A 22,476-nucleotide genomic window follows, 5' to 3' on the forward strand; every position below is an offset into this window, starting at 1 on the left:
ACCACCCGAGCAGGCGCGCAGGCCCAGCTTCCCGAGAGATCAGCGTTTGTCTTGAGGACGCATTTCCTCACCAGCATCCCTGTGCTCCAGGCACTGTGGGGAGCCGTAAAATACCTACATTCACTTCATAGTTCCTGGCCCTCAAGACCCGCTTCAGCCGAGCTTCCCGAGGAGCCAACAGAGGGTGGAGGCTCCCGTCAGGCCAGCGTCTACCCCAGGCCGCCCCGGCAGCTTTCTGAGCTCGAGGAGAGATGCTGTCAGGCCCCGGGTCTGCCTGTTCCTGGCTCTGCATGTGGGTCATTACTATTAGCTCAGCTCGCGGCTGGACGGTGGCCTCGCGGGGTGCTTCAGGGCGGCCAGCGTCCTCACCCATAAGGGGGCGAGCAGGGGAGGCCTCCTCCAAAGACCACTTAGAGAGGAGGGGACAGTTGTCTCCACCCTCCATCCCCATAAATCTCCCCATTATGATGTCATCAGTGTCACAGACCGACTCAAAGCACCTGGGTCAGCCAGTGAAATTCACAGTAAGTGACCACATGGGCCACGTGATGACCAGCACCCCCGGTGCCCTCGCCCCAGGGAGGAGGCCAGCCTCTTTTGAAAGCCTGACATTATGCCTTTGTCCCCTACCCCTTCCCTCCACCCCACCTTGACCTTGACTCTTGCCCTTGCTGGAGGCTGTGGGCATCTGTGCCGGTGCCACCTTTAACCCCAGCTTTTGGTTCCGTGATTTCTCCAGGCCATGACTTGCTTCCTTTGCCACAGTCTTACCGCTTTTTAAACCTGTGTTGTTCGTCATCCTTGTGATCTTATAATGTTAATTTATGCTCTAATTTAGTTGGGCATAAATTTTAAAACTTTGTTCATTATCATTTCATGTCAAAGGTGTTTTATTAAATTGTGTGAAACCGGCCATTCCCATGAGACGTGCTTGACAAACGACCGGCGGGGGCCGTGTTCTAGATGGACTGGTTTGCAGAAATGGGTAGCAATTATTTATTACAAGTAGATTCAACCAATTAACTTGGTGATGTTACCTGGATGTATTTTACTACTCGGGAAACTGTTGAACAGTAAAAATGCTGCTTGGCAACAGCATCAGCAGCATCCTCCAAAGCAGGAGGGAGATAAAGTCTGAGAAGTTGGGGGGAGGAGAAATGTGCGCTGACCGCGGCAGCGGGCAGGGACGCCCCCACCTCACATCTAATGGGGCTCGCAGAAAGCTGAATGGTTGTGCAACCTGATCTTACCTGTCGAAGAAGCCTCGGGTAGAAACATAGCTATGGGCCATCCGGGCTCAGTGAGGAGGTGGGTGGAGGTGGGCGCCCTGCCCCCGCCTGGTTGCCAGGACACCACTCTGGTGACGTCCTCCTAGGTAGAACCTGCGGTTCTTCAGCCCAGGACGGGCGGACCCTGTCTCATCCCGAAAGCAGTTACAGATGTGAGCAGGCCAAGCACATCTTGTCATTAGCAGGCCTTTGAAATGGAGGAAAATGTCTTTGAAATGTCAGTGGAATATGATCAAGCAGTTTGAGCAAGGTACGTTCTGATCTTCTCCCACCGAGGTGACTCTATCAAACAAGGAAACAATTTGCTCATTCAGTGCGTCTTCATGGCCAGGCACTATGCTAGACTCACGGGGAGAAGCAGAGTGAGAAGGCCTGGGTCAACAGTGGGAGGCAGACCCCAAGCGGATCATGACAGAGCAATGTACTGAGGGTGTGCTGACAGTGAGGATGTGGGACTAGGACAGCCGGGAGGGGCACCATAGAGAATTTGAATTTTCCTCCCCAAAGACTTGCTCAAGTCCTAACCCCATCCCTGGGACAGTGACCTCATTTGGAGATCAAATGGCAGATGCGATCAAGATGAGGCCTGAAATCCGGTGAGTGGCAACCTCATACGGAGAGAGGCATGGAGACGTGGGGACATGGGAGAGTTGGCCACATGAAGATGGCAAGGTCAGAAGTCAGGGTGAGGTCCCCATAGCCAAGGATCACTCAGAAGCGCCGGCATCCTCCAGAAGCTGGGGCGAGGCGAGGGAATTCTCCCCAGGAGAAGCGGAGAGCAGGCCCACACCTTTGGATGTCTGGCCTGCACTGCTGTGAGCCAGCTTGGTGATGGCGTCTGCATGGCCCCAGAAAAGGGTACAGGTTGGTGGGCTTCCTGGGTAGGGCAGTGCTGGGGGAGTTGAGCTGGCAGAGGATGAAGAGTTAGCCCGGGGCCACATGGGCCATGGCATCAGGTGAAAGATGGTAGCTGCTGGGCTGGGAGCTGCTGTGTTATACGGATTTCCATCTCCATGTCCCTGAGCCCCTGGGGGTGTAGACGTGTGTTCAGAAGCCCCAGATCCCGCACTGGGTGGGGAATGTATCTGTTTCCTTAGAGTTTTTATTTATTTTTTAAAATGTGAAACTGTAACACTTTATTATTTTTTTAAAGATTTATTTATTTTTATTTATACAAGAACCGAACCAGGGTACAGGCCAGAGGTGTGGGAGGGTGAGAGGATTCACCAGAGACAGAGCGGGGAACAGAACAGGCAGACTGATGTAATACACTGCTGAGGGGAGCAGCAGGCGCGACAGGCGATGTCTGCTGCGCCATGTGGGATTCTCCCTGGCTGGCCGGGATCAAACCGGCGCTGCAGAGGCTGCGGGCAGCTTCATAGCGCGGCGCTCAACCGCCTGCCCCACCAGGGAGGCCCTCCTTGGAGTTTTTAAAGGAGCGTGTGATCCCACAAGGCCACAGACTGGAGGCCGAGGGGATTTGGGGAAACTGGCAGGAGACAAGCTAGGGGGTCACCAGCTTGATTGTGACCTTGCTGTGGGGACAGGCGGTACTGGGGAGACTGGAGGGGGCACAGCCTTTCTCACCAGATGAAACTGGCCTTGCTTTCAGCTGGACATCAGAGGTGAGGGCAGGGGAGGGGCGCAGAGGGAGACACCTCAGCTTGTCTCGAGTGATGGGGGGTGGTCATAACTTGCCAAGATAATGAACACGGCGGGAGGGGAGAGGGAGAGACGGGGGGGGGGGAATGAGAGGAAAGGCGAGGGAGGGGCCAGTGAGAGGACCGCGGGTTGGGCTCATGAACCCTGGCAGCAGCCGTTCACCAGGCACAGTAGGGTCTACCCCACCCAAAGGTGCTCAGCACATGGGTGGCAAGGCTGGGGGGCTTGGCAGGAGGGGCTCCTGGCAGCAGTTTGTGGGCAAGGAATCTCAGCGCAGGTGAGCACCTCGCGCTGCAGGTGACCTGGGCTGCGCCAGCACCTCCCCCGAGCTCCTCGCTGCAGACACGGCCATTTCTGTCTCTATTAGCTGCACCATCAGCTCATCAGGATGCTCCGATGCAGCCCACAAACCCGTGAGCTCTCCAGGCCTCACATCCACACTTCACGGAGATTCTCTCACACCTCCTCTCAGTCAGTAGCCCCCAGTGATGGCCCTTAGACTCCTGGATTAGAGCTGACGGGGGCTCTGCCGTCACTCGGGAATGAGACGAGACGTGGGCAGCTTTGCAGGGGTCCCTCGTGACCCTGGACACTCCCTTGAGCCACCCTAGCCCGTTTGCAAATCCAGCGGACTTGAAGTCCTATATGTCATCTGTCATTCCCCCGTAGAAAGTGTGAGATTAAACAGTCATTAAGTCAAACAACCCTTCTGATGAGCTGATCAAGACTCTGCTTTAGAGAGCGGCCTTTTTCATCTCTAAATTTAAATTTTTAAAAATACTGTCGCTTGGCGACACAGCGTAGGCCTCAGGTGCGCGGCTGTGTGTCCACACCTGTGTGTGCTGCCGCCCATCAGCACGTCTCTCCCCAGCACTGGGGGTCGGTCTTTTCGCCTCCTGAAAGCCCCTGACCCCGACTGTGCGGTGGAGACAGAACCGTGGCCTGGGCCGGGAGACGGGCCCGCAGACGGCGCCGCTGCCCCACCTGCCCGAGTATGGTTTTCACCCCTGCAGAGTCTCCAGACCAGGTCTTGTGGGGACGAGGATGCTCGGCCCTGAGGGCCGGTAGCCCGGGCTCTTCTAGCACATCTCGGGCGCAGGCGGACGTCCTTACCCCATGCACGTAGAGCCACGAGTGCTCTTCCCTCCCACCCGGGCTCGGCGGGTGAGGCCACCCCTCCAGCATGTCCAAGGGCATCTGCATCTTTCATCCTGGAGACGGTGGAGCCAGGCCTGGAGCCAGGCCCTCCGCCTGGGTCCACCGTGGGTGCCCGTGGACCTGACGATGGCCTCGGCTTCCCGTGGCGCCCGTCACCAGGGCTCGGTCGGCCTTACGCTCCTCACCCAGACCCCCTTGGTCCCCACGTGGAGATCTAAAGCCCCGTCTCGGCGGAGGCCCTCAGCTCGGGGAGAATGTCCGTGCAGAGGCTGTCGAGGAGGCTGGGGGGGCCCTTCATGACTCGGGCAGCAGGCGACCGGGCCCGGCCTTCCGCCTTGCAAACTCAGGGTGTGTGAGCGTGAGAGGCCCCGTGCCGACGGCGCCCTGTCTAGGTGCAGGAATAACCGCGGGAGGGGTCGCACATCTGGTGAACGCAGTAGCCCTGGACTCGGCTGGGGCTGGGGGAGGCAGTGCAAGGTGCCAGTATGTGCGGATTCACTGCCAAGGAGCATCAACCTGAGCGGGTGACATGGGATTTTATAGTGAAGTGACGCAGCCGTGTTATCTGTCATCACTAATCCTGTGTCCTCCTGCCTAGGGTTACAGGACGCTCCACACTGCGCAAACAGCCGATTTGCCCTTAGAAATCTCCAGTCCGATGTTCCAGAGAAACAATCTGACTTCACCAAGGTAACGCGTTTCAAACTTCTAGTGTCTTCAGCAAAATGCAGCCAATTATAAGACACGATCACAAACCTACTTGTGGTGTGTCTGCATTTTGAATGGTGCAGTCAAAACCTGAATGAAAGCTGGGGCCTCCCTGGTGGTGCAGGGGTTAAAGCCTCAGTGTTATCAAGCTATCCACAGCCACTGCGGCCTCAGTTCGATCCCTGGCCAGGGAGCAATCCACATGGCGCAGCAGACCTCTCCTGTCTCCCCGCTGCTCCCCTCAGCAGTGTCTCTCAGTAGATCCACCTGTTCTGTTCCCCACTCTGTCTCTGCTGAATCTTTACTTCCCATACCTCGGTCTGCACCTCAGTTCTTGTATGCATAATTAAATAAATCTTAAAAAAAAAAAACAAAACCTAATGAGTGCAGCAGGAAATCCAGCCATCGGTGACTGAGATTGGTAGCAGGGAAGTGTGAGCTGCTTCCGTTCCTCTCTCATGAACTTCACCCACAGTTTGTCATTTGCAAGTCGTAGGAGAGTAGGGTGACCGGACCTCAACTTTAAATCAGAATTAATCTTAGGGGAGGCGGTGGGGAGAAAGATGCTGTATGTTGCCTGTTAGAAAAGAGGGATTTGAAATCTCAGGCTAGTACAGGTTATGAACTTGCAAAGTGTCAGGGTCTATAGCCGGGAAGGAGATTGGAGGTGGAACTCATGAGATGAAATGTTCCTGATCTCACTGCACGTCGGTTGGTGCTTCTGAGGTCCTGGAGTAGCTGTCGCCATTACACTTATTTTACAGATGAGAAAACTAAGGCCGAGTAACCCCAGTAGCCCACCCGCCCCAAGCGCCGCTCCACGGCCGCCTCCTTGCCTGTCTCACTGCACGGGGCTGACTGAGGCTTGTTCCGGTTAGCAGAACCAAAAGGACAGGGTCTCCCCCACCCGGGAGCCTTGTCCGAGTGTCCGCTGGGTCTCTGCTGTTTTCCACAGTGGATGTTCCATAGCCAACTTTTGTAATGCGGGGCGGCGGGGCAGGGGCGTGTAGAAGAATCCATCTCCCTAACAGATTAAAGTGGCAAAGTATCTAAAAAATTTCCCCCAAAAGTGCTTGTGGTGGGTGTCAGCCTTGAGTCAGCTCTGCGACGTCTAAAGCCCAGGTCTGAAATCCCACGTGGTGGAGAAAGAAGGTGATTCTGGGTCCTGAGGTTTAGTCATCAAGAGGTGAAGTCCTTTCTGCGCGGAAGCACCGAGCTCGCTGTCTCAAGACGGGAAAGTGCGTGGCTGTGGCGGGTTTGTTCCCTGAGAGCAGGAATTGGGGGGTTGTCGGGGGTGGTCAGAGGAGCAGCGGCTCGTGGAGAGCGGCCCCCGGGTGTGGCCACCCGTCAGGAGCAGGAGAATCTGAGGTCAGGTGCTGCTCTTCTAAGGAAAGACGCCAGCTGGAGAGCTTCCCTCCTGCGTCTCACGTTGGACGGGCAGATTGTCCACAGGAACCGGCTTTGTCATCATGATACAGATCTTTAGGGCCTGTGACTGAGTCTCCATCACACGCACATACACTTGTTGTCCGTGACTGAGTTTAAGGACGTCCGGAACCACACCTCCTGCCCGCCTGCTCTGGGACGAGCGGATCATCTCAGGGGACTTATCAGCCCCGGGACATTCCAGTTTCCCTGGGAAGGCTGGACTTTGAAGGCCGCCCTCGTGTGTGCGGTAAGAGGTTGTAAGATGGCGCAGCACCCCAGGCGGGCGCCCTCCCTCGGGAACGGCCCTAAGTCTCCCCTCCCTTCCAGCACCTGCCCAAGATCGAGCACTTTTGCTTTCAAAATCCATCCAAGCCGTAGAAAGGGGGTGCAGCAGGCCCCTCTCCAGCCGAGCCGTGACTCAAGAGGAGTGACAGAGGCACAGAGCTCCTGCGTTAAAAAAAAGTGTCCAATTTCTGATAAAATCATGGCGACTCCATGTAGACATGCAGGAAAATACAGAAATTATAACTATTTATTTATGTATCTGAATGCATTTCTGTGTGCTTGTATTTCCCCGCCCACAGTTCACACCTGACCGTCGTGCACGCAGCCTCGCTGGCTCGCTGGCTCACGAAACATCCCATCACAGGCCACTTCCCTCATCACTGGAATTCTGTGGAATCTTTATTTTTCCACTTCTGCAGGAGGAGCCGCAGGCGCGCACACCCTCATTTACTTTTCAAACACTCAAAAGCGCTGGGATCCCGGCCCACCTTTCCGTGCGATCTGTGCCTCTGCGCGGGACCCTTTGGTTTCCAGGAAACGTGCGGAAAGGCGGGGTTCCAGGGTGGAGAGGGAGGAAAGTCGTGTGTCCTCGTGTCCGAGACCAGCCGTCTCCCTGCCGCCCACTGGCGTGAGGCACACGCGCCTGCTGACACGCCCGCCTCTAGGCCGACCTCCCCGGGGCGCCGACGCCGGCTCCGCTTGTGGGCGTGAGCGAGCCTGCAGCGTGGGGGGGGCAGTGTGTGTGGATGTGGGGGTGCCTGTGGGGAGACTTGGCCCAGGACTCGCCCTGCACCAAGAGCTGCAGGTTGCACGGCAGGGAGGGGCAAGGGAAGAAATGTCTCCTGGGGAAAATGCGGACTTCAAAGGCGGAGACTGGTCTGACGCTTCTACTTTGGAGACATGAACCTGGAGAAGAGCGGAGCCGCCCTCGCTCGCCGCCCAGACCGATTTCCTGGGCCACCTGCCACCCAGCTCCCGCTGACGTCGGGTGATGCGATGGCGGGCCTCTTAGTCCTGCGCCTCGAGGCCTAAGTGTGAAGTTAAAACCAGTCGATAAAAGGCATAAAGCTATGAACACAGTTACCAGCACTACAAAAGCAGCCTTGAAACATTTAAAGAAATCAATATCTAAAAGCAGCATTTATGAGCAAGTAATGTCCAGATGGGAGTGCTGGGTGCTGAGGATCTAGAAATGGGTGATTTAGCACCAAAGCCAGCCCCGAGCCTGGCGCTCATTGGCCCTCCCTCTGACCTCGGCTTTCTGCTTAAATACAAGATGATTTTCTTCCTTGCAAATCAAACCTGCACCTCATTAATTTTATTTGAGATGAAAGATACCTTTTCTCAAAGCCCTGCTCAGTCGGCCCAGCACGGAGAACAGGTGCAGTGACACCGGAAATAGCTTAATTGGGGAAGATATTTGATGGACAACATGTGATTACTTTTGCAAGGAAATTTGTCCCGTTTTAAAAAGAGTTGGCGACTTAGGAACGTCAGACAAATCCTCTGTCTCCTCTCCTTGGCTCCCCGCCCCAGAAGGAAGACCAAAGGCCAGCCAGGTCCTGCCGTCTGATGTGGCTGAGTCGTGAGCCTGACCAGGAGCCATAACCCAGGCCTCCCACCCGGTCTCTACAGCCGGAGTCCTACCACATGCCCCGCCACCCACCCAGTTTCTCAGCACGGAATCCCCCTGGAGAGCAGAGAGCAGGCCCCTGGAGAGGTGGTGAAGGTTGAGTGTGGCATTGGGTGGCCCTAATCCAGCCTGATCAGTGCCTTGCAAGAGAAGGTTGGGACAGACACACAGAAGAAAATGTGAAGATGCAGGACAGAGACTCAGAGGAGACCAACCTGCCAACACTTTGATCTGCCTTCCAGCCCCAGGATTATGAGAAAATAAGACTTTCCACTGCTTAAGCCACCCAGACCGTTCTTTGCTTTTGCCATTCTCAGAAAACAATACAGATTTTTAAGAGATTGGGGCATATCTTCAATTACTTCATGACACTCAGGGAGAAAATAGGGTCTGATGACTAGGACGCCCCCTACAAGAGGAGGATGGATGTTGAAGAGCAAAGATACTAATTTCTCTGTTTATTTTTATCGGTTGGGGCTTTCATCAAAACTGAGTCTAAACACTCCAAAACCCGGGATTTAACCTGATAAAATTCCTGTCCTGGTAATTTGGTGCCCGGTTCCATGTGACTCCAGTCTGTTAACTAACTCAACGACCCAGGGCAGAGCCTGGCACCGAGAGGTGCTCAGTGACTATTAGTCTGAAGAGTGAAGAAATAAGTGGTTTGACCATGAGTCTGTGTTAGAATAACACGAGCACATCCGTTCTGCAGCTGCAGCCGCGCCGTTTCAACGGCTCACATGCTCACAGCCCCTCATGTGTGCAGTTCAAGGAAACTCGCATGCACTCTTTGCACATTCCACTGACGTATGACCCAGCGAGATGCAGTGCCCGTCTGCTCCCTGGTGAGACTCTCGGGTAGTCACGGCGGAGTCCCAGGAAGCGCACACCTTGGAGTTATATAACATGCTCAGATTGTCGTGGTTTTTGATTTCCAAACTATTCCCTGGCAGGAATAGCAGGCGACAGCCTTCCCTTCGTGCTCTGTCGCCTGCACGGATCCCGTTGGACAGCGTCACCCTGACACACCGAGCGGTTTCGGGGCTTCAGATAGAATCCAAACCCACACTGTTCTCTGTTGCGCTCCCCGCAGCTGCTGCTGAGGGCTCAGGGCTCTGCCCAAGGTGGGGACGGGGGTCTGAGTCTTCACCCACCCTCTAGACCCCCAGGATCTCCTATGGTGACACCCGTGCAGCCCCCGGGGTGCCCCTCCAGCATGTGACTGCCTGTCTCAGTGGAGCCAGATGGACCTGGCAGTTAGGGCACCTCCTGTCCTGTTGCAGGCTGCGGTGGTGTGACTCATGCAGAGCCCTGCCCTCCCGTACCAGCCTGGCACCGCGGTCCAGCTCTCAGGATTCAGTCCTTAGGACCTCAGGTGGGAGGAGCCCCTAGATGTCGGATTCCCGGGTGCTAGGAAGCCCAAGACCATGAGAATCACTATTTTCTCCCTGCTCTACAGGCAGGAGACCAAGGCCACGTCAGGTCCTGTGGCCCGTCCGGGAGCCCCAGGTCTGATATACCCCGAGGGGTAGGCCGAAGGCCAGTGTCCTGGCACCTCATGTGGGCCGAGCAATCATCTGGCAGCTGCTCAGAAATACAGACTCTGGGCCTTATCCCATAGATTTGATTCACGGGACCTAGAAATCTGCATTTTCAGTGTGACCACCCCCCTGGCCCTGAGATTTCTGTGCAGGTGGTTATCAGGCACCCCAACTTGGAGGCCTCGCCCTCCAGAAAAATCCCCATGTGCGGCTTCTGAGATGGATATTGATGCTTTTTATTCAACAACCAGTGTCGAGGCGCTTGCTGGCGTGACTGTGCGCTCTGTAGGGTGCTCGGGAACAGTGATTCTCAGAACTAAATTTAACCCAAATGGGAGGGTTGAGCGCCAAGCCCAGGGTCTGGGGGAGCGTCAGGTGCGCGTCAGTGCTCCTGTATGTGAACTGCAGCCCTGCATGGTGCTGGGGGGCCCTGGGGAGGGGAGAGAGGGAGGGAGGTGATGCAGAGAAAAGGCGGAGTGATACATCAAGTAGGGGGAAGAGAGAGAGACAGGGAGACAGAGAGAGACGGAGGAGGCAAGGAACAAGAGGTCCTCAGCATGTAAGTGCTGTTCTCAGCATTATCTGCCCCCTGGATCACGCTGGAAACTTTAAAATTCAGATGCGTGGCCCCACCCCCCATCCCCGCCCGATTCCAATGTGATTGTTTCAGGCTGAGATCAGAGTTTTGGGGTTTTACAAACTCCCCGTGACTGCAGTGTGCAGCCTGGGCTGGGAACCCCTGAGGAGGAGGTCTCACCCTCAACCAGCAGAGCCCACTGCCAGGGGGTTCCCCTCAAGCAAGTAGCAGGGTGTGGGTGGACTTGGAGTCAGGCGTCCCCAGTCCTGACTCAGTCCCTCTGCGCCGGCCCTCTGGAAAGAGGCAGCGAGATGCTGAGAAATGAACTTGAAGGCGATGTCCTGCCGGGTCCTTCTCCAGCTGTCCTTGCCCCGAGGACGTGCAACTTCCCTCTTTATCTTCAAAACAGCTGCACGCGGGGGAGAGCGACGCCATGAAAGCCGAGGGAAAGCAGGCGGGCGAAGTGGGCCTGTCCCTGCCCTGAGCGGAGGGGGCCCTGCTGCGGGAGGCCCGCTGGGCGGAGAGGGAGACCATGAGGAATGGGTTCATCCAAAGGACAGAAAAGAGCCTCTGAAGATTTTTTGGTAACATCTTAGCAAAAGAGAATGATTTGCATCTCCCCAGATGCACCTGCTGCTCTGTCATTCCAGGAAGTGGGCTCCCCAGAGCTCCTCCCTGGAATCCCAGGGTGCCCAACGCACCCACAGATGCACAGAATAGAGCGTCCAGAGCCCAGGCAGTTGTCACATTCAGGTGATTCCGGGCCCTCGGAGCTCGGAACATTGGCTCCACGTACGGAGCATCTAATGAGCCTTGGACTCCCCAGGGCAGACCCGAGGCCTCAGACTGAGCGGGAAGCAGGATTTATGACCTGGATCCGGCGCAGCTCCACGCAAGGGCTCATTTTAAGCACCTGCACTGATGGATGCACCGGGGGCTCTGGATCCCCAAGCCTGCCCGGAGCCGGTGTGCTCGGCCTCCTGGGGTCGCTTTCCACAGTACGCCAAATACATGACCAAACCAGGAATGAGAGACCCTCTCTCCTGGCGTTGACTGGGTCAGACGCCCTGCCCGGACACGCACGTCTGGCTCTTAGCACGTCTGTCTGCTGATTAGGAGGCATGAAACCCTTGGCGAGCATTGAAATACAGCGAGGCGGCCCCTGTCTCACTCCAGACCCTCCACCCCACCCACCCTGATGCTGGACATGACGCCAGCGTCACTGCGTTCACCTGGCTGCTGCAAGGGGCCTGAATCACGCTGGAAAACTTTAAAATTCAGATGTGTGGCCCCTTGGGTGCTTGGGTTCTGAGGGCTTGCTCTTAGGGCTTGGCCCCGCGTTGCCAAGCAGTGAAGGCCGGGGCTGGGTGGGGAGCTGGGACGAGGCACTCTTGCTGTTTCCACTGAGGCGTGCTGACTCGTCTCCCCGAGACCGGCGTCCCCAGGTCCTGGGCCCTTTGAGGCTGTGACCCGTGTTCCGGGGCTCCTGGCCCGGGGAGATGATTGTGGAATCTGACAGTCCCCCCGATGCGTCAAGAGACAGAGTAGGAACAGACACCCCAATTGGCAAACCAATTCCCCAGCCAGCCAGAGGCTCCCAGATACCCGAGCACTTCACAGACAGACCCGGGCTCTCGGGTGCGCCGGGTGGACGAGGACAGCAGCGCGGGCAGGCAGAGGCCGGGCCCTGGACGCCGGCCCCGCCCACACGCACCCAAGGGCTGCTGGAATAATTGCCTCTTTTTCCTCTTGCAGGAGACTCTGGCCTCGCAAAACACAAAAATGATTTCATCCATCGTCATTTCACAGCTGATGGATGGGAGCAAGTCAAGCGAGAACGGGGCCTCCCTGCCCGTGCCGTGCGCCTACCCGCAGCCCCCGGCCTGCTCCGGGAAGCAAGCCCTGGCTAGTCGCAGCGGGGTCGCCATCCACCGGGCTCTCGCCTTCCTGCCCGCCACGTTCAGAGTCCAGACACCATCGGAGGAGCTGGGGCCACCGCCGCCCCAAGGGGAGCCACCCGCCGGTACCCCCCAGAGAGGCTTTTCGTCCATCACGGTCACGGCCAGGCGTGTGGGCCCCCCCGCCAGCACCCTGGTGTGGGAGGTTGTTGGGGACCCCCTGTGCACCAAGTGCAGGGACAGGGGCGCTGTGCTCAGGGACCCTTCCGCTCCGGCCACCGGCTCCGATCCTCGGCGGCACCGTGCGCCTTTTCCATGCACGGAGTTCCCCAGAAGCAGCTCTGGCGTGCAGCTGGCGGTGCCGGAGGCCCACGCGCGCCTGTGTGACGGGCACGGGTACTGGGTCGCCAACGTGGACAGGGAGGACGGCTTTTCTCCCGACGCCCCGCTGGAGGGCAGGGGCCCGCTGGTGTTCAGCTCCTGCGTCCACCTGCGGGTGTCCCAGCAGTGCCCCAACGCCATCTATTACCTAGACCGCTCCCTCTCCGCGCCTGCCCAGCAGCCTCAAGCTGCCAGCCCTAAAATGCACAGGTCGGTCCTGTCGCTCAGCCTCAGCTGCAGTTCACACAGCCCGACACCAGATGGGGCAGGCGGCCCGGCCAACGCGCCGCCAGGGAGCGGCGCCCCGAGGCAGGAGCCCTGGCCTGGGCAGCAGGAGCCCTGGCCTGGGCAGCAGGACCCCTGGGGCGGGCGCTGGAGCCCAGGTTTGCCAGAAGGTCTCTCGAAGGAAGGCCTATCGCTGCGGCAGGTGCATCTGGGCCCGGGCAGCTGCCCGCGGAGTGCCGCGCCTCTGCTGGACGACACAGAGTCCAGAGATGCCGAGAGGAGCCAGGTCACCCTACGAAGAGGGACGGGTCCCCGTGCCCCCTGGCGCTCCAGAGGTGGCGCCAACCAACTGTCCATTCACATCCCCGGCTGGAGCTACAGGAAAGGTGAGTGACCGTCCACCCTGGGCAGCGGGCCCCAGCGCAGACCCTGCCCCCAGGGCACAGAGGCCCCACGGGGATGGTAAGTGGCGGTTCCCGAGCCTCCCGCAAGGCCCCTCTCAGCTCGGGGCCGCATCTTGGCGCTTGAAGTTCCTGAGACGCCTTTTGTACATGACGGGAAACCGCCCCTCAAAGCTTTGTTTCCCACGTGCAGCTTAGGACGTGATTGGGAAACGGTAGCCCCGAGAACTTAAGTAAGACCCTCACTGTAGAACTGGTGAGAAGGACACACCCCTGCTCCCCGGTTTTGTGTCCCTGGGCTGGACACCTGCCCATCTGGACGGCCGCGGGCCTGCTTCATACTTCTCAGCCTGGTAGGATCGCGGGTCAGTCTAGACCTCGACCTCAAGCTTTGAAATAGTGCGTGTGGTGTGTGTGCAGTGCGTGTGGTATGTGGTGTGTGGTATACGTGTTGTGTGTGGTATGTGGTGTGTGTTATATAGTGTATGGTGTGTGGTGTGTGTGCTGTGTGTGTAGTGTGTGCAGTGTGTTGCATGGGTGATGTGTGTTGCATGTGGTGTGTGTGTTGCGTGTGTGATGTGTGTGGTGTGTGGGGGTGGGGTGGGGGTGGGGGTGGTGGGAGTGTCATGTGTGGAGTGGTGTGGTGTGTGTGCACGCAGCTCTGTGTGTGTGTATAGTGATTATGAGACATTTCCAAACCAGGCAGGTTGGGGACTCTCCACACAAGCAGCCTGTTTTCTGGGGTGACTTGTCTGAGCGCGGCTGTGTTGCTGCTGAGGCGGGTGGACTCTGGGGTCCTGACCCTGGGCGGGAGCGGGAGGGGACAGGCCCAGCCGCAGGCCCCGAGTCCGGCCTCACTTTCTGTGAGAGGCCCTCATTTATGGATGAGAGACTTTCCTTCTGGGGGAGATATTTAAAGATAATAATAGTAAAATTGACAGGCCGCATATGCATCATAATTTTACGGTGCAATTTTTGTCCATTAAAGCTTTATTAATTAATAAAAATGGCTGTAAAACATTTTAAAACTCTAATGTGCACAGAAGTGGTAAATGATGTCATTAATTTTAACGGCGCGTGCCCCTCGGACGACAGCCCGTGGGCGCCTTCACGCTGCCGCCTCGTTAGACGTGGAGCTACCTTGGTGCCGCGAGCCCTGATGGCGTGAGGAGACGCCGGCGGACATGGCCTCGCCTTGGCATTTAGAGAACCCCCTCCAGCCGCTTCCTCGCCCTGGCTGCCGAAGATTCTGGAAATGTTGCCACCAGTGCCCCATGGACGCACCTCCGGGTCCAATGTGGCGTCTCGTGGCGTGACGGGATGGCTGGATGTCAGCCTCCCAGGCGGACTCTGGACCGTCCCTGCAGGGAGTGTCAGACGCCCCAGACGGTGAGGGCAGGGCACCCCGCTTATCTGGGGCTTTGGCGTAGAAGCTTTTTGACTGTGGCTGTGAAGTGACTCCTGTGGCTGAGCGAGGAAAGGGTCGGTGTTAGTCCCACTCCCGCAGGTGACGTCCCCCCAGTATTCCAAGGGAGGACGCACCCGGGGCGGGAGTGGCTCTTACGTTGTGTTTCTGGCCTCCAAGGGGGAGAGGAGGCCGCGGGGCCGTTCTGCGAGACTGGCCTGCAGGGAAGGTGGACCCGGGAGTGAGCCTGCCTCCCGGGAACTTGGTGAGACTAGACCCAGCAGCAGGAAGTTCCAGGCCACGGAGATCGGGGCTCCCTGCCTGGGGCGGGCACAGACCTGGGGTGTGCACAGGTTCACGCTTGCATGCGTGAATATGCAGCCCCACGTTTGCACGCTCAGAAACTTATCTGCAAGGGGACGGTTGTATGTCCGCCCAGCTGGTAGGAAAGCGTTCTTTGTCCACACAGGGCACTTCTGACCCCAAGTGTGTAAACGCCACTCCTGGTGTTGACCCCCATGGTGTGCAGGATGCGTCTGGGGCGAGCTTGTTGACCTTGAGTCTTGATAAGGCTGGTCAGCCTGATGCAGGCGCCTCCCCGGGGCTGGTGCTCTCGCAGTTCAGAGGTGCTGCACGGGGTCCCCTGGTTGAGGGGCTCTTGGCGCCTCCCAGGGCTGCACCTGCTGTGCGTGATCTTCACACACCAGTTCCCGAGTCTGCCCTTTACATCATCTGCAAGACTCTGAAACGTGGCCAGCGCGGCCGTTCTAGCTGGTCACTGACACTCGGCTGCAGGGAAGTGACCTGGGGGATTCTGCAAGCAGAGGCAAGCTCAGGTCCAGCCGTGAGGTCCTGGGCAGGAAGCCCCCTAAGCTGTTCCTGAGGGAGCCTCCAGCGCATGCCCAGAAAGATGCCTCAAATTGCAGATCCGCCATGGCTCCTGGGACACGCCTTCCATTAGCGCAGGGACCGCTCTGCTCTTTTCAGGCTTGGAAGCCACTTACCTGTTTGCTCAGCTCTGCAGTTCCTGTGTGTTTGCTGCTGTCACGGCCACTGTTAGGGTGTCCTGCCAGCGCCTGCTGCGTGGGATTGCCCAAGCCCCCGGGTGATTGAAGGGAGAGTTTTGGTGTCACCATTACTGTCACTATTGACAGCAGCAGCAGCTTCTGCCGCCTGCTGCCCATCACCAGGACACACCCTGGAGACCTGAGAAGCCAAGCGCTGGGCCTGCAGGCCGGGACTCACTGGGCCTCTGTGAAGAGCACCGGGATCCCAACTTTGCAGACGAGTGAAGCTTGGAGGTGAAATGGCTCACCCAGTTCACGTGGCCGTGCAGAGCCGGAGCAGACAGCAGTCCTGTGTGCCTGCTCCCGCTGCACCCTTCTCATGACGGTCCTGGCATAGCCACCAGGAGGGGGCAGGTGGCCCAGGACCCTACGGAGGCGATGCCTGAGGACCTCCCTGCACGAGGCGCTCCTGGAGTGATAGCTTGGTTGAGCTATAAGGGGCGTGAGCTGCCTGAGTTTCTAATTAAATAGTAAGCCACGTCATTTGATAATGAAAATTTACTGCCTCAGAAATCCTGCCCACCTTGAAATCCCATATTTTTGTGGGATTGTTCTGAGCGGATCTCTCCCCGCTGGGTGCTGCCTGCCTAGAACCGTGTTCACTTTGGTGCATCACTTATACTGTCTCATTTGGGATCCGATTTTGTTAGGGGTGCTCGGCGGAGACGGATGGGCACACTGCTTGTCTGCATGTGATTGCCCCCAAAACACTGATGCTTGGCAGAGGAGCCTCTGCCAGGGATGCCCCCGCCAGTGCACAGGCTTCGGGGGCATTGGTCTGAGAAGCCCCAGGAGAATCTAAACTAGGGATCAGAGATGTAAGTCACGGGGGAGCAAAGTGCCCTGCAGACCCCCGGGCGCATGCAGTGTCCTGTGCGCTGCGTAATCTGACCCGCGGGTGGCGAGCAGGTCTGGTTTCATGAAGGAAGCACTCACTTCACACGAGGAAGACTCAGCGGAGAACCCACGTTAGCCCCTGCTCCCCAGTCCCACGAGGATCTCTTACTAGAGGAGCCAGGGGACATTTGAGGAATCCTGATTTTACAAAAGTGGTTTTTCTTTAATGACTTGGAACTGGGGCAGGCAGACTTGTTGGGGTGAAGGGCCCAGAGTAGTCAAGTTTGGCTTTGCCGGCCGGGGGGCTCGCAAACAACTTGTCAGCTCTGCGGTTGCAGCCCCGAAGCAGCCATAGACAGTGCTCAAGCACGGGTGTCTCTGTGTTCCAGTAAAACTTTCTTTACAGACCAGGCAGTGGGTTCTAGTGGGTGTGTTGTGGCATCCCAGGGTTGTAACTTGCACCTCCCTGGTGGCATACGAGGCGGAGTCTTCTCATGCTTTATTTACCACCTGTACCTCGTCTTCGGCGATGTGTCAAGGGCATCGGCCCATTTTTAATCAGGTTGTTCTCTTATTGTTGAGTTCTTAGAACTCTTTACATATTTTGGGTAACGGGAGGTTTTTATTCAGTGGGGGAAGATCAAGGAGGAGCAGAGAGCTCCTGAGCTCCATGAGGACGGGTCAGTGTGACCTCAGACGCACAGCAAAGCTGGAGCTTGTACTGTTACTCTGGAGCTTGAGAGAACATGACGGGCTCGGGAGCCATCGTCTTAGCACTGGGGTTTCATGCCACAGGGTGTGTGAGAGCGCCCAGGGAGAGACAGGGACGGGGCAGCAAAGGCCCCGGGGATGCGGTGTGTCCGGATCTACGGGACCAGCCTTCCTCTGTCTCGCCTGCTGTCTCATCACATCATTGGCAAAGTCAAGAGTCTTTTGCGTCCATCCCTTCTTGCCCACAGCCATCCTCCTCGCTACAGCCATCCTCCTGTAGTGCCCTCATGCAAGACCTACTATGCACAGATAGATTGACTTTCCGACTGTAAAGTGAGTATGTTCTAGGCTGTCGAGAAGAACAGAAAGAACATACAGACCAGCTTCCTGATACACTCATTGTTAATATTGAGGTCTATTTTCTTCTATTCTCTGTGCATTTCTGTTTTTTTCCTTTTCTTTCTTTTAAATAGTTGAGCCCCTGGGGCACAGTGGTTTCCCTTTAGGCGCCTGCCCCCCGCACGCTACCGCACGTATGTCATGGCATGACGGTCCTTTCAGTGGTGACGCATGGAGTATGGGATGTGTATGTGCAGAGATGTGCAGTTTTATCTCACGACGCCTCCTTTATCCCTCGTGGTCCGTATGGTGGTGGCTCCTTTTCCTCTTGTTGGGACAATGTTGATGTGAATGTGTGGGACGGGAGACTCTGTATGTGGGATTATTTCCCTTCAGAACAAATCCTGGCGATGGAATGTCTGGGTCACGGTGGTTCAGCCTCCTCGAGGCTCTCGAGCACAATGCCAGATTATGCCGCAGGAGACCCGCCGGGAGAGCCTCTCTCTGTGGGCGCGGCCAAGAGCAGGCAGCCGTGTGCACATTTCCAGAGGAAAAACACTCCCTTGTTGTGGCCTGAATGGGCACCTCTGTGATTGCCAGCAAGGGAGGGGGTTTTGCTCACGGTTCCTGTCCCTCACCTTGCCCTTGGCCATGCCCTGTAGGCCTTGGCTGCATCAGCATTTGGGGACAGATAATTCCCTTTTGGAACTGTCCGTGTATTGTAGGATCTTTGACATCCTACTTCTCCCCCATGCCAGCAGCCCTCCCTCCCATGCTGGCAACCACACGTCTCTGGACATTGCCTGGGGGTTGGGGGTGACACTGTGATAGAGAATGGCTGACCTGCCCTGTGGCCAAACCTCCTCACAGACAATAGTGATCACAGCCGGCAGTCTCTGCCGCCTCCGGGCTGATTGACTCAGCGCATCTGCCAAGCCTCCTCTCTGCAGGGCGAGCCCCAAGAACTGGGTCTCCTGTTGTGTTGTATCATGCGGGGGCGTTCTTCTATAGCCTGCAGCCTCCAGTCAGGGCCAAGTCTGAGCACTGGCAACGGCCACTCCACCCCAGCAGGGAGCACCCAGCATGCACGTGCTCAGCACCATGCCTGGCCGAGAACGTGTCATCTTGATGACCCTACAAAGCCTCCCTGATGTCCCTCAAAAGCTCACTCCCTGTCTCCTTCCTCAGCCGGCCTCTCCCCAAGACCATAGCCAAAACCTCGCTGGCCAAGAATATGTTGGGAGCCATGTAAGATCCCCTGTCCAGAGGTAGGTTGGGAGAAAGTAAACTGGAAACTTGAGCATCTCCACGTGGTTTAAATTTTGAGGTGGGGCCTCCCCGGTGGTGCAGCGGTTGAGCGCTGGGCTGTGAAGCCGCCCGCAGCCTCTGCAGTGGCAGTTCAATCCCCAACCGCCGGCGAGGGTCCCACATGGCGCGCAGACCTCTCCTGCCGCCCGCTGCTCCCCTCAGCAGTGTCCTTCGGTCCTTCTGCCTGCTCTGCTCCCCGCTCTGGCTCTGGTGAATCCTCTCACCCTCCCGCGCTTCTGACTGTACCCAGTGCTTGTATAAACAAATAAATAAATCTTTAAATAAATAAATAAATAAATAAAATTTGAGGTGGGAGGAACTCAAACTATTGTTTCCTTCCAAGAACTCACTAAGAATAATCAAAGATTGTCGTAGCACAACTTTATTATCCTTCAGATGGTCAGATTTGATTGTCAGAAAGGAGAACATTTTTGGAGGATTTTGGAGGGTTTTGTGTTTGTTTTGGTTCATTTAAGTTTTCGTAAGTCTTGATGAAACGTGTTGTTTCCCCGTCATCTCGACGGGGTGTTCAGACGGTCCCCAGCGCTGTCGGGTGTAGCATGGGCCTGTCCATGACTCTGGGGCCTCGGTGGAGAGGACGCCCCCTTTCTGCTCCCTGCGTGACCCGCTCAGTTCCATGGTGATGAAGAACCAGTCGTTCCACGGGGCCATTTGCTCAGCTTGGGCTGGAGGCGCGAGAAGTGCACTCAGGACCTGCGCAGGCCGGCGGGGCTGGGCCTGTTCCTTCAATGAGAAACCGCAGACTCCCCCCGACCCAGGACGGCGACGCTGGTGCTCGCGGTGACCGGGCAGGAGCGCCGTGGGCGTGGGAGGGAGACCCTTGGGGGCTTCAGGCCAGACTCTGTGTTGCCGAACTTGTGTGTCTCGGTGGCTGCTCCCTCAGAGCGCTCTCAGGGGGTGCCCGCTGGGGACTCCGTGCATGTGGCCCCCTCAGTCCCCAGTGTCTCCCGGGCTGCCTTAGACACGACCCGGGGAGGGGAGGGACACGGCACGCGGGCTTCGTGGGGAAAGACCCCAGACAGAAGCAGGACGTGGGCGACTTGATGGCTCTGCTGTTTCCCCAGTTATCTTAAAGCAGGGGCTCAGGTGTTTCCCAAGCAGCCGGTTTTGTGTGCAGTGTTACCCCTTCCTTGGGCGAGGAGAGAGGCATGGACACGGCGGGAGCGGCCTGTGGCTCCGTCCTCAGCTGTGTGGCCGAGCGGGGTGCGGGAAATGCGACGCCCTCTTCGCCCGTCTTCACGGGGCGTCCCCCAGGCGAGGCCACCCCCACCGCTCACACACGGACCTTCTCGAGGGCTCCCGGGGCTCAGCGGCTGCACCAAGAGGGGAAAAGTGTTCGCCGGGGAGGGCAGCGGACACTCCGGGCATGTGTGGTGTGCTCTCCCGCGTCCGCCGCTGGAGACTGAGCCGGAGCCTCCCTGGTTGGGGACCCTTTCTGGGGGGAGCAGGGGGACAATAATTTTCCTTCTACATGCCCTCTGGGGTCCTAGGGCCTAAACCCTATTAAAATGGGGAAAACAAGCAAGTTTGTTAGTTTATTGACCTGCGCACCCGCGTGCACGAGGGAGAGCCCAGAACGCCGAGTCACTCCGAGCGGTGGCTGAGCTCTCTGGCTTTAGTGTGTCCCCACAAAGGACAATCACTTTGCGGCAAGATGTCAGGACGAAGGGAAGCAGGGTGGGGCTTCCCAGGTCAGTGAGCTGGACAGGTCAGCAATAGGAGGAGACTGACGGTAGATGGAGGCCAGTTAGTGACATGTGTCCCGGGCTGACGGGGTCTGAGTTGTCCCCTGTGACGCGTGTCTGCTCTTCCTGGGAGAGCAGGGAGCTGGACCCCTTAGCCAATGGAGGACCTGCTTTTAGGCAAATAGGGGAGGCAGGGAGCTTGCCTTGTAGCTGCTTTTTCTCAGTTGCCTTCAGTGCCACCAGTGTCACCGCTTGGGGGCCAAGCGCCCCGAGACATCAGGGGACCTTGAGCTCTTGCCCTTATGGCAAATCCTGTGGTGATTCTCTCAGCCCCGCTTGACCTTCCCCATCAGCCCTGCTGGTAGCAGGGAGGTCCCTGTGTTCACGTCATCCACTAAAACGCTGCTTGGAAACGAGGGTAACCTGGCAAAGCAAATCATGTGCATTGTGCAGGCAACGAGAGGGAAATACAGAGCAGCGTAACCCCAAGGCACGATGCCATCGCTGCCAGCCTTCCGTACGCTTCCCGCGGATGACTTGGATTCTCTCATAGAGTCAATTTTTTAATTTTATTCCTTTTTCTTTTCACAAAAAGGATCACGTGAAACTTTGTTCTGGAAGGCGGCTTTTTCTCAGTAATGGATCATTAAGTAGCTTTTCATGTTCTGTGCATTCCCGGCAACCATCCGGGGGGTGCACGGGCCTTGGTGGATGCTTCACCTCAGCTGGCCTTTAAAAACCTTCCTGTTACCTAGATTGTCCATCTACATGTGCTGACCACTGTCCTGGTGGAGGTTTCTGTGGACATTTTGCATATTTAAACCAGGTTCTTAGAATTTCTGGGTCTAAGGAGGGTTGAACTTTAGGCTTTTAAATGTAGGTTTCCAAATGACCCTCCATAAGCCTCACAACATGTACATTGTGAACACACAAATACCAGCTTCTGGAACATTCACAAGCACCGGGGGTTGGCATTATAAAAATCCCCAGGGACAAGTGAATTCCTGGTGGTCACTTCCTGCCAAGAGGAGAATGGTGGGTGCTGTGTGCGTTGTGTCCTGTGTTTGCATTTCCTCCTGTGTTTTTCATGCCTCTCCTCTTTTGTGAGTGCCTCTATGTTTTCTTTAATCTTTTGATTGGTATGTTACAATATCCTTTCCTATTTTACTTTTTAGCATTGTAGATAGTGATTTTTAAAACTTTAAACTTTGACGTTTTCGAAAATGTAATCTTTGACATTTTCAAAAATGCAATGAAACCTTCATGGAGCTTCACCGTGTGTGAAAAGTTACAGAACCACAGCGCTCCCCTGGGCCAGGGCCCTTCAGCCTGGGCACTACGGACATCCTGGGCTGATGCCACATCATTGCTGGGGGCGGGAGTGGGTGTCCCGTGTATTGTAAGATGATTAGAGCATCCTGTGACGTGCTAATACCATCCCCCTCCCTTCTCTCTGGTTCCATAACAAAAAATGTCCCCAGACATTGCCAAATATTCGCTAGGAAGCAAAACACCCCCACTTGAAAATCACTGATCTACACCAAAAAAATCCCTATCAGTGCAATACTATTAACACGTGCAGATTTCACCATTTTTTCCACTGATGTCATTTTTCTTTTTCTTTTTTTTTTTTTAAAGATTTATTTATTAATTTGTTTGTTTATACAAGCACTGGGTACAGTCAGAAGCGCGGGAGGGTGAGAGAATTCACCAGAGCCAGAGCGGGGAGCAGAGCAGGCAGAAGGACCGAAGTACACTGCTGAGGGGAGCAGCGGGCGGCAGGAGAGGTCTGCGCGCCATGTGGGACCCTCCTTTGGTGGCCGGGGAGCAGCCGGGGATCGAACCGGCGCTGCAGAGGCTGCGGGCAGATTTGCAACCCAGCGCTCAACCGCTGCGCCACCGGGGAGGCCCTGATAT

The 22,476-nt window shown here is 56.7% G+C and overlaps 1 protein-coding gene across 1 annotated transcript in view; it reads left to right on the forward strand.

Moving 5' to 3' along the window:
* Nucleotides 1–1,370: 1,370 nt before the first annotated feature.
* Nucleotides 1,371–22,476, forward strand: part of CUNH10orf90 (chromosome unknown C10orf90 homolog) — a 53,364-nt gene continuing 32,258 nt past the window's right edge. The window contains exons 1-3 of the mRNA XM_037496679.2: nucleotides 1,371–1,539; nucleotides 4,708–4,799; nucleotides 12,037–13,171. Coding sequence (XP_037352576.1) covers nucleotides 1,494–1,539; nucleotides 4,708–4,799; nucleotides 12,037–13,171 — 1,273 coding nt within the window. The 5' untranslated portion in view covers nucleotides 1,371–1,493. The remainder of the gene's footprint in view (nucleotides 1,540–4,707; nucleotides 4,800–12,036; nucleotides 13,172–22,476) is intronic.

Source organism: Talpa occidentalis, unplaced genomic scaffold (genome assembly GCF_014898055.3).
Source record: "Talpa occidentalis isolate TD23 unplaced genomic scaffold, MPIMG_talOcc4v2.1 talOcc4.8, whole genome shotgun sequence".
Taxonomy (NCBI): Eukaryota; Metazoa; Chordata; class Mammalia; order Eulipotyphla; family Talpidae; genus Talpa; species Talpa occidentalis.